This window comes from Xiphophorus hellerii, chromosome 11, assembly GCF_003331165.1.
Source record: "Xiphophorus hellerii strain 12219 chromosome 11, Xiphophorus_hellerii-4.1, whole genome shotgun sequence".
NCBI classification, from domain to species: Eukaryota; Metazoa; Chordata; class Actinopteri; order Cyprinodontiformes; family Poeciliidae; genus Xiphophorus; species Xiphophorus hellerii.
In genome coordinates, this window is record NC_045682.1 from 4905970 (window position 1) to 4918267 (window position 12298).

General features: G+C 37.8%; 1 protein-coding gene across 1 annotated transcript in view; it reads left to right on the forward strand.

The window, feature by feature from the left end:
• The window catches only part of vps37d (VPS37D subunit of ESCRT-I), a 48107-nt gene that overhangs the window by 9085 nt on the left and 26724 nt on the right, over positions 1 to 12298 (forward strand). The window contains exon 2 of the mRNA XM_032577240.1: positions 3825 to 3996. Within this exon, the coding sequence (XP_032433131.1) occupies positions 3825 to 3996 (172 nt within the window). The remainder of the gene's footprint in view (positions 1 to 3824; positions 3997 to 12298) is intronic.

Consider the following 12298-nt stretch of genomic DNA (forward strand, 5'->3'; position numbering starts at 1 on the left):
CTTTTGGTTGAATGCAGTATTTATTTCCACTTTGGCTTTATGTTTAGTTTTTAATTCAAGTAAATTTTTTGTTAATGGAGACTGAGAATCCATTTTATTTTTGGTTGTTTTGTTTATCAGTTCCAGTGTTTAGTGTGCTTTTGAAAATAAAGTGTATCTATCTTTGGCAAGAAATTGCATGCATTATTACGTCATTTTCAGTGTAAAAAGGTCTTCAAACAATATTATCGTTTATCGCAATAATTTTTGAGACAATTAATCATTCAGCAAAATTTGCTATCGTGACAGGCCTAGGTGGGACAAATCTAATTAATCAGATTTTTGACACTTAAGGAGTTCTCCTGTTCAGCAACATCTTCCTGCATAGGGTGGAAAACATTGGGTGTATTAGCACCATCCCTGTTCAGTCCGCTTTAATCCAAATCCAGTCCGTTTGCCTAGAAACTCTGGTTTGTTGATGAATGTTAATTGAACCATTGGTGAATTCTGGTCCTCCTACAAATCTGGGTCTTGGTTTGGTTGAAGTCAACTCTGGTGCTGTTCGAACGCATACGTGAACACCAAGCGGACAGGAGAGCACAAAATCAGGACTGGATTACAGCGCAGGTAATGCTAGCAGGAGAAATGACTCCAAAAAGACAAAAGAAATCCTGCAGCCGCTAAAATCTGACGCTACTCCATTTTTGTTTACATGTCGTGAAGAAGAAAGTTGCACTTACCAGAGATCTTTCTTCTTCAGAGATTTTTGTATAATTTCCTTTAGTGGTTCTTGATACAGCGCCTCTATGGGTGAGGAAAGGAACTGGTTTTTCTAAGGATTTGGTTCACTTGACACAGTACAGTGTGAAAGCAAATCTCACCAGTAGAAAATGTAACAAATCTTGCAGCTGTTGTCCCCAATCAAACCACGCCTAGAGAAAAATCAAGTGGGAAAATAACCTAAGTCCAACAGTAGTGATGTTTTAACCAGTCCTTCTATCTGCCTCCACCTTCATTGGTTCAAGGTGACATCAAGAGCTTAATTTGTGAAAACAACAAAAAACATTAAAAAAAAACCAAAGCATGCAGTTTTGTTTATACATCTAATAACCTTAAATTGTGATTGTAATATGAAAATATGTATTATTTAAGCAGAAGTTTTTCACCTCTGCCTGACCGACTGTCACGTTGAGAATATGATTTCAGCTGCAAAGTTATTCCCCAGCAGGTCACTTAACATTTTGGAGCTGTTGAGTCTGTGCAGCATTAAATGATAAGATGACCTGCCGTCAAGCACTCAAACCTGTCTTCAGTCAGGCTGAGTTAAGACTAGCTGCTCTGCTTCCTGGACCTGCAGAGAGGATGAGCTCTCACAGGATATGGTCTCTCATCCATAAACAAAGCCCACCTTCTCATCGGCTCGAACAAAGTTAACCAGTGTCCTATATTTGCACACAGAGACCCCTCCCAACCCCCACAGATTGTGTTTGAGTTTTCTCTTGGTTTCCAGGGAGTCCCGCTGGTGTTAAAAGCAAACATTTATCAGCCTGAAAACTAACCACAGAGCTGGCCTCATTTACAGCAGATTTCCTCCAAGCTTTTTCAGTGAAACGTTCCCACTCTGGTGCGTCATTGTTGCTTCATATTAGAGGCACATTTTGCCACATGTTTTTAGAGTTTAAATCATCTTCTTTACTGTCAAATGAGCATTAAATTTTTTCGAAGACTAAACTGGTGGAAAGTATGGGAATAGTTGAAGTTAGGCAACGGTAAGCTGTGGGTTTGGATGCTCTGTAAGGTTTTGTTGCATAATGAGCATCTGAAGAGATGACTCTTACGTGCTGATGTGCAGAAGACCAAATCCTAATTGTGTAGAAAATAATACATGGATTAATTAAGATAACTTAATAAATAATGCATAGTTAGCAGTTTCAGGATCTCCTGACTGAACTAAGTCTTTTTATGTTAACTTCCAGTTCAGTCTCAACATATTTGACATCATGAACATTTGCATCCTTTTTTTATTTGTAAATATATATATTTTTCTTTCTCTTTTTTTTACTTTCCTTAACTGGAACTTTGTACTTGGAATATAAACTTGAAAGAGAAAATCATTGCTTACATTCTATTTTGTGGCATACAATGAATGTAAACGTTAGTCAAAGTTTAATGTCATAAAAACAAAATAAACTCATGGACGAGGATGATTCTTTTAGAGATCAAAGAATAGACAATATATTTATTTTAAAATGTGTGGCTAATTGCAACCCTGTGACTTTTTGTTCTCGTCTTTGAGTGTCCTAAAAATCACATTATAAATTTCATGTATTAATATTATTATTAAGGACAAGTTATGCAGCTGTTACTCCTGATACAACCACCAGACCTGTACTAGAAGAAAACGGAAACATTTCTTGCGTTTTGGCCTTTCATCCACATGAAAATTCTTAATATAACTAAATATTATTATTTATGAAAACTCTCACAAAAAGGGAAAATTTGTGAAAACCGTATTTGTGTTTGCGTGTGTTCATGGGAAAACTGAGATTTAGGATGCTACACATTAGTCTGTGACCAATAATGCACCAGTATATCCACATACTAGTTTTTGAAATTATTCGCAATAAGCATTGTCTTGTGTTTTAATGACTTTATATTCTAATATGCTACTTAAAAGTTGTTCAACCTATATACATCTGTCCATGCAAATTATGTTTAATGCCTAACAGGAAGATGTGGTTGTTTTGAAGCAATTTGATTGGCTGACAGGTTTTGGCTTTGAGTTACACTGCCCCCTATGGGTTTGGCATGTTTAAAACAATTATCAGGGGCAGATTGTGTGGGTTCATGTAGATGAAAACATTTCAGAAAATAATCCCTTATGTATGACATTATTTTTCTAAAGACTTGGCTACATGTAGAAAAGCACTAAAAAGATGAAAGGTTTGCATGTCAGAGAGCTGAATAACTCCATCCGTCCACATTTTTCTCCACCATGTCCCACTTGCTGAAGCGGGACATGGTGGTAGCAGGTGCAGGTAGAAACATCACTGTGGCTCTAAAACTACCCTGGCCATCTTCCAGAGGAAGATAACTCCACCATCTAGGATGCAGAATTTTGTCCTTTCTTTGATTATTCGCATCCCCTGACCTTAAGTGAAGGTTCAAACACCTAAAACTCAATGCCACAGTTGAGAGAAAACTTAATTGTTAGCTGGATTCTTTTTTTAAACGTTTTTTCAAGTTTTCATACAGATGAATGTTGGGAAGTGGTATGTTTTTATCAACATTAATGAATTATTGGCTTAAAACAAGCTCATATTGTTTTAAGCCAATAAAACAATATGAACTGCTGAAAAGTTACTTGTAAGTTAGTTTTTCTCCTAATTCAAGTGTACCAAAATTGTTGGTAATATTTTGTATTTTTGCAGTTTGCACTGTTTTACTGTTGCACCTAGATCACCACAACATAATTGTTTGAAAAATTATTATAAATTATAAAATTATCTTGAATGTAACATGTTTTGGCATTTTTCAACTTTCCCCAACAATCATTTTTAAAAAAGATTCTGGTAACAGTGAGGTTTTCTTTCTCTCAGACCAAAAATACTTGGTAAGGTATTGTGTTTCTGCAAAAAAAAAAAAATCTAAGACGGGGACATTGTAACATTTCAGTGAGTGGAGCAGATTTATTTTTTAAACCAGAACTTTAAGGTGTCATCTGCACATGCCCAGACTGCACAGATGTTTTCCATCCATGACTGACTCACGTGAGTCCGAACATCCGTCATGTTGTTGCACGGAGAACAAATCGACCTCGTTTGACTCTTTTTCTTCTTCTGCAGTTCCAGGAGCTCCAGGTTGACCGGGACATGCAGTTGACCTCCAACCGGAGCCTGGCCGAGGAGAGCCTGGCTCGGCGACCCCGCCTCAACAACGGCAAGCTCCAGCTGGCAGAGAAGTACAAGGAGCTGTCCAACCTCGTAACCACATGCTGGGAAAAACAGAGTCAGCTGGGTGAGTTTGCCTCGCCGCCGAGGAGACACAGATTTAGGAATGGGGAGGGATGGGGCGATGCGGTTCTGGTTTCATGCAGTTGAAATGTCAGTGATGGCAAGGTCACTGGTTTGTATCCACAGCCGGATCGATAAACGCAGCCCTGCAGCCCTCAGCAGTCTGAAACGATTCAGTGGAAACAGCCAGAGAAATCAGTCAGAAAAGGTCGCGTCCCAAACACTTAAGGTCACAGCTAATTACACACAGTAACCCACAGCGGCTCCTCTGTGTCTTCCCAGGAAGACACCCAAACATGATGGCTGCAGTTACACATCGAAAGCAGAGCTGTGCTTTACAATGGAGTTATAGGGTCAGGCTAAGAAAAAATATGGATAAAAAAATTTTATTATGAGAATAAAGTCAGAATATTATGGGAATAAAGTAATAAAGTCAAGATATTACAGTCATAGTATTACCAGAACAAAGTTGTAGTAACGCGAGTATAGTCATATTATGGAAATAAGGTCACGATAATAAGAGAATAAAATAATGAGAACAATGTTATGATATTAGGAGAACACATCAGCATCATATCAGTAGCTTTAATTTCATAAATTTGACTTTATTCTCATATTATCACTTTACTCTTCATTACAACTTAATTCTCAATATATTATCTTAGTCTCGTAATATGACTTTATTTTTGTAGTTTATTTTCATATTATGACTATATTCTCGCATTATTACAACTTTATGGTCGTAGGACTTTATCCATCCATCCATTATTTTACACGCTTGTCCCTTGTAACGTCCCGATGGGTGCTGGTGCCTATCTCCAGCGGTCAACGGGCAAGAGGCGGGGTCACCCTGACCAGGTCGCCAGGTCATGGGACTTTATTCTTCCTGTATCATAATGTTATTCTCATTCTTTTCTTAGCCTGGGCCTCACACTCTGTAGTGTTTACATCCCACTCAGCTCTCTGTCAGCCTCTTGGTTCAGAGACTGAAGGCAGCTTCCCATCAGAGTGCAGAGAAGCCCTCTGAGTGTCACCGAGTCGAGCCTTCATCTGCTCAGAGAAACCTCAGCATGACTGGAGTTCGGTCATGGGAACCAAATGGAGCATATCAATTGCCAGCAGGAAGCTTGCAGCAGTTGTCAAGGAATTTGTGGGCGAAAAGACGGGGAGGGGGCGCCTTGCTTCTTTTTGTTTCGGCAAGTTATTCCTTCTCAGACGATATCGCCTCAGCCTTTCTGCTCAACTCTAATCTGGGTAGAGAAGCTTTAAAGGTTCGTACACAGCGAGTCGAATCAGAAGCAGGTGATGAAGTCAGCGTTCCATAAGGTCTTCTGCTGCTTCAAGTTCAAGTGTGGCGTAATGAAAAGGCCAGATTTCTGCCTCAGCTGCAGTGATGGAAATTGGGTGGAATGCTAAACTTCCTGTCGATGTGCGCGCGGTGCACAGATGCTATCCCACCTCCCCGGCGAGGCAGACAGGATGGGCGGGGGTCCGTCTTTGCGTCCTTCCTGCGCGTAACATCTGATTCTCATTTGGCTCCGCGAGCCGCTGGGGGGGCAGCAGGACGGGAAAGATGAATGAAGCAGCTTTTCTTGACGTAAACGTTCCCAGTGGAGACGAACTGAGCAGCAGATTGTTAGACGCATCCTGCTGTTTCACTGAGGAGGATTTGTGGACGGGAAACGCTGCCAGAGCACTGCAAAAAACGAAATCTTACCAAATATTTTAGTCTAGTTACAAGTGAAAATCTCCTAGTTTTGTCTTATTTTAAATGTACTATCTTACAGGTAACTTTTCAGCAAGAAATGTGAGGTTTTTTTTAGTAAGTAATTCCTTAATATTGATGAAAAAAGTGCAAGATTATTTAACTTTTAGAAAGACATTTTTCTCATGTTATATGGTGTCCAAATTTTTAGTATTGGGGCCAAAACTGGCCAATTTAAACTACTGGAGGCCACAAAACCTTATTTAATTAGTTTATTGTAATCTTTTTTCTTCTTTTTTTTTGTTTTACCTACTTAATAATAAATATATAAAATAAACAAATAAAAAAGCAGTTCAGAGTGTTTTCTTATTGAAAAAAGAAAAGCTTTTCCAAATTATCTGGCTCATCAATTGTTTCCTGTTTTGTTGGCCAAATTTTTGCCTCTCTTGACTGGGGGCCAAACACAATCATGTTAAGGGCCACAAATGGCCCCTTGGCGACACTTTGGACACCCTTGTTATAACTGAAATGATGTGGTTATTAAGGAATTTTTGATTAAAAACAAGCATCTATATATTGCTGAAAAGTTAGTTTTGTCTTATTTCAAGTCCAATAAGATATTAGGACTAGACCAAAAATACTTGGTAAGATGTTATTGCAGAGACTCCAGGTGGAGGAGAAACTTTGAACTGTCCTGGTTTTGAGTTTCTTTCTCTTAAACATTATAGCCACCAGGAGTTTACTTGCCTCCACTATTACCTTATAAAATATCTGATGGTGCAACTTCTGTGACATGTTCACAGCCGTTTGTGCTCATAAGAAAGGTCACAGAAATGCCTAATCTGAGAAGGCTGGTGCAGAAATCCTGCAACCTTAACAGCATGAGTCCCCAGAGGTTTTGGTTTGGAGCTACAAACATTCGCCGACTGATTCAGACGTGATCTGGACCAGGTCGGCAGGACTAGAGCAGCGAAACATGGCATAAATGTTCAAATTATGGACGGATGTGGGATTAGTGGACGAACAGCATCATGAAGGAGGAGGAGCCCAGAAGAGACGACAGGGAGAACTAAGATGAATTGATTAATCAGATTGGTCTTGATTAATCAATTATTGAAATAACTGTCGTATAATGTAGTATAGACTATACTACATTATAATCTATAATGTAGTATAGACATTATACAGACTGGAGTATACAGACTCAAAAAGGCCACCAAAGGGCTTGATAAAGTAATTAATGTGCCAAATATTGCATCCAAAAATAAAAAATCTGAATTTTTCTAATTTACCTAATAATACAGTGTAATGTAGATTATTTGTTTTCATTTCTACAGTATTGATTTATATGGAAGAAGATTAGAGGCTCTGAAAAAAACATTAAATTGCTGACTTTTGTTTTTCCGAATGTTGTCTTTTTTCCTCAGAACTTGGACTTTAAGCTCAAAATTCTGACTCTTTTTTTTTTTAAGAATCTTGACTTTTTTCAGAATTCAAGTCAGAATTACTCTGGGTTCTGCAAAAAAAGACAGAATTCTTTTATTCATTGGCCCTAATCTTCTTTCATAGATTATATTTACCAAATTTGATGTAAACGTCTTTCCATCCTTTCTTTTAGTCGGTTTGTTTTCCAGTTAAGCCTCAAAGGCTGACATTTTAAGGTGACATCATATATACTGTGTATATATATATATATATATATATATATATATATATATATATATACTGTATATATATATATATATATACTGTATATATATATATATACTGTATATATATATATATATATATATACTGTATATAACCTGTCAGCCTATATTTGAGCTATATTTGGCTCTGGTATTTAAAACATAAAACACACTGATGTGTTGTCACCAGCCAAAGATCAGTGCTCTAAAGTTGGCAAAGTCTATTTTTAAGTAGTTAATAAATAGCACAGAGATGAAAATATGACAGCTGCCTCTGCTAACTGCTAAAGGCAGCCACAACAGGAAGTGTTTTGTTTTTGATAGTCTTCAAACTTGTACATGGCTTTACATCAAAAACTAGCTTTAATATATTTTTAATTTATCTCAGCATGCTATTTTCTCAGATGAGTTTTCTCTGAATTGGATCCATTTGCTCTTGAATGTTTTTTTATGTAACGTTTGCATGTCATATTTACTCATTAGCAGGTGTAACAGTGCACATATTGGTAGGAAAAATATTCAGTGCTTATGCTTATGTGCGCATAACAAGTTTTTCATCTCGTTGCATTGATAATGTTTCGTGTTTCAAACAATTTTGTATTTCGTTATAACTAGATTCTGCTCCTGACTTTATTTCCTCGCTCTGGCAGTTAAACTCTTCCATATTTTAAGGTTTGTTCTTGTGTGAAAAGTGAAGCAGACAGTTTCAAATTACACGCCTCAGTGCTGAATTCAGGCTCTTGTGTAAAACATTCAGGAACATTTACTCTTAATTTCTGCATGGCTCATCAGCTTAAGAGAAATTTGAAGACCTTGAATGCATCACTGGCAGTTTCTATATTTAATGTGACAGCTCAAATGTAGCCATCAGGGTCATAATTACATAATGCTTTAAGTTGTAATTCTTAATGTTTCTCTATAAATGAGAGGAACTCTTATTTTAGAATTGTAGGAGTTCATTTTATTATTGTTTTTCTACCTTATTACATGCCTTTTTCAGCCTAAAACAATTTGAATTTAATTAAAAAATCCAGCACACCCATTGTCCCAGAGGCTGGAACAGCATAAGCTCAACTCCCCTTTAGGCCTTTAATGCAGTAAACTGAAAATGCTTTGTGATTGCAGGAGCAGTTGTATAGTTAAAAAAAAGCAGTGAACAGTTATTACTGCACGACTGAATAAAAAATGCTTTGCATTGAATGGTTCTGCTTGATTTATACAGTCTTTGGGTGTGCTGCACCTGAACTCCCACACTCGACAACTCATCCTTTAAAATCTGGTTTAATAATGTGCTGAAAAGTTGTTTTAACAGTCTTTTCAGAACAAAAGAGTTTCAAGTCATTTCTCATGAGGTATTCAGGACCATTTGTTCCTCGTTGTCAGTGATTGATGAGCTCTCTATATGTGGATGGCAGTGACTCTCCTTTCACATTATCTCCTTAAAACACTCACTGTGTAGCTCTTCTCATTCTGCTCATAGTGACGCTCCCTGTTGTTTTTTTAATAACAACTTGATTGTGTTTGATCATCCTCAAACCAGTTTCACCAGCTGCGTTTCCATTACAAATGTGCACAAAACTTTGTCAATATTCTGCTAATGTCAAAAAAACACAATTTTGCAATTGCAGGGTTTCCATTAAATAATAAACTCGATTAAAATCACACGCGAACAAGTTGGTAATGCGATAAGTCATTAGAAAATGCACATTGCGCCATCACCGTTCTACCACTTCCTGTTGTCTTCCTTGTGGTTTGCACCAGTAGCCACATCTGTTTGTTGGTCATGTGACTCGTGTGATTTGAAATAAGTGTTTCCATTGAATTTTTTCAAAATGAACCAATTTCAATACGACCAAAAAAAAACAAAAAAAAAACACATCTCATCAAAGCGCTTACTGATCACTGAATTTTGAATTAAAAAAAGGCCGCAAAGAATTTATAAAATGCTGGGTTTCAGTCACATGACCCGGATGACTCGCGAAATTCAGATGGAGGTCCGGAAGGGGATTTCTCCGGTTCAAAACAAAGCAAAATTGATCACGAGTACGCTAATGCCCTAAATAGGTTGGTACAGACGAGGCATCTCCAAAAAATACGGGTATATTTAGGATATGATCCGTATTAACTCAGTAAAAAAGACTTATCTTATAATCTTGAGGATTTACCGGGCTTCGAGGCGATCCACACAACTGTCTGGAGCTGCAGAGTTCATATTATACAACGAGCCAGAAGAAAGTTTTCAAAAGCCTGGAGAATACAGTCATTTGGTTTCATTTTGGGTGAACCATGTAGAATATAAAAAAACATTAAATATCTGTCAACTTGTTTCTGACATGAGTAGTGAATTGTGCTATTTTAAGTAACAAGTTTATGACAACGATGCTATCGCTAACAACTAACTAACCCATGTTATTTCTATAAGCTTGGATCTCCTGGTAAATTATTTATTTAGCTTCTGTAAACTCAAATTCATGCTGGAGTTGTACGTTAATGTTGAGTCGTTGTGAGAGGCTGGATTCAGGTCCAGTGTAGGTCAACTATTGACACGGCTCTACAGAAACCCCGTGTTTGTGTCTGGTCACGAACTTGGTGGCCAGACACAAACCATGTGGGGGAATAGTCACAACTCACTGTGACTGTATGGCTGGGTAGGTTATATTTAATTTATTTAGCTCTTTTTTTTTTTTAGCATGAAAATCCCACTGAATAAACATTATATTTTCTATCCGGGACTCGGCACTGAGCTAGCTGCTGCTAACAGCATTAGCACTCTGAGGTCAACCAAACTAGGGCATAAAAATAATATATCTTACCTTACATATGAATGCTTGTCTTTCTAAGTAACTGTCCAATAAAATATCTGAAAATACAATTTATACGATGCGATCGTTACCTGTTAGAAAGTGGGCGCTGCAAACTCTGGCAAACCTTCTGTTTTTAGCTGTATTGTTGATCCACTTTTCTCCTCTTTTTTTCAGTAAGTTTTTTAAAATTAACTCCCTTGTGACCGACTACCTTCGAAACACGAAAATAACGTTTATCTTTCTCTCTATTACAACGGTTGGAACAACAGTACAGGACACAGACTTTAGGCATTTTGATTCTGGATCAACAGAAATAAATGGGCTGTATTTATTTCCAGTATTTATTTCTACATCTGCATTGGGTGACGTCGGTGCTACGTCATCTGAAACCCAGCAATACTTTGCATCGTCACTCTCCTACTGATAAAGTCCTGATAAAGTATTAAGTCAGAGTGTCTGCACATCCTTTAAAAGTTTACATTTTGTGTCTAAAATTAAGACCTTAAAATGTCTGAAATTAAATTTTTTTTAAAGTCCTAGCCATAAATATTTAATCATAAGCCTTAAATTTTGTCAAGGCAGAGAGAGCTATTTAATTTTGTATAAACAGGTTCTTTTTCTAATTTTCTGTCAAGCAAAAATGTTCCTTGCTGGATAGCTATCTTTTTTCTATCATGTGCAGGAAGTAGACTGGAGGGCATTCTGGAAATACAACCATAACAAATGCGTGACTACTGGGAGGAATTACTTGTGGACTTTTATCAAAAACAAAAAGTAATCCTACAACTATTACAATCTCATGCCACTCCATTTTTGGAAGGAAGTTGTGGTCAGTGTCTTCTTCAGAGGTTTTTGTGTTGTTCAGTGGTTCTTGGTGTAGCGCCGCCACAGGCAAGGAGGGACGCAGGTTGCTAAAAGAGTTTGGATTGTTTGACACAGTGCAGTGTGGAAGAGAACCGCAGCAGTTGAAAATGTAAAAATGTTGCAACTTCGGTCCCCAATCGAAGTCCACCGGACAAACAAGTGGGAGAACACCATACGTTTCTCGGCTGGCCTGGGAACACCTTGGGATTCACTGGAGGAGCTGCTCCACAACAAACACAAGCTTCATTGTGTTTATAGAGTCAAGTCCTTTGCAGTCCCAGTATAATCTGGATCTGGTTAGAATATAATAAAGGACAACCAACAATGTTATGAATTGTCAAGTCTATAAGTGCAGTCGATTGATTATATAGCACATATGACATTAATATATACAGTATATGATCATTATTATTATTATTATTATTATTATTACTATTATTATACTATATCTTGGGCTGTGTTGTTTTGGAGTCGGGGGGTTTCATGTTGTGTTTGGGCTGGAACTGTCAGTCAAATCTGGCAACCCTGCCTGTGATCTTTACCTGTTAAAGGTTCTTCCCTGCTGGAGAACATGCTGACCAAATGTTAACTTCTCTTCTCTCCCATAGACAAGAACAGGATTGTAGCTGCTTAAATTTCTGTCAGACCTCATAAAAATGAGGCTGTTTGCTGTCAAACCACATTGGTTTGAACGAAGGAGCAAAAGAAAAGCTTCCTCCAGAGATTCTGGTGTCATTTTGAGTTTTTAATTTTCAGTGATGACTCTGAGTAGACGGGTAGTGTCTGCGTGACTGTTTCTGTATGAAGTTTGTGCCGTAGACATTTATGAGGTGTTGGGTCACATCGACTCTGTGAATGTTTGATTTTGCTCAGTGATACATTTTTTATCAATAGAGAGCGGTAGACGCGTAGTGAGAGGATGAGGCGAGATGTTGAGGGTGTCTCTGACAGCTGGTGTTAGTTCAGTGAAACTGTGAAACTGGAAACCATCTGCGAGCTCGTCTACAGCACTGCCAGCCTCTCTGCGTGAAGTGATTACAGCTTTGTTTATTTTTAAAGCAGTAGTCGCAGTACTTGTGGTACTTTCACTCTAAAGCAATGAGCTGAACAGGGCAAGTTCAGTATTTCAGTTCATTACTCACTATAACATATACTGTAACTCCAGAAAACACAGATGGAAACCTTAATGTGTGGACCAGAGGCATTTTTCCTGCTTTAGTTGTCAGAAAATAATGTATGTAAGCT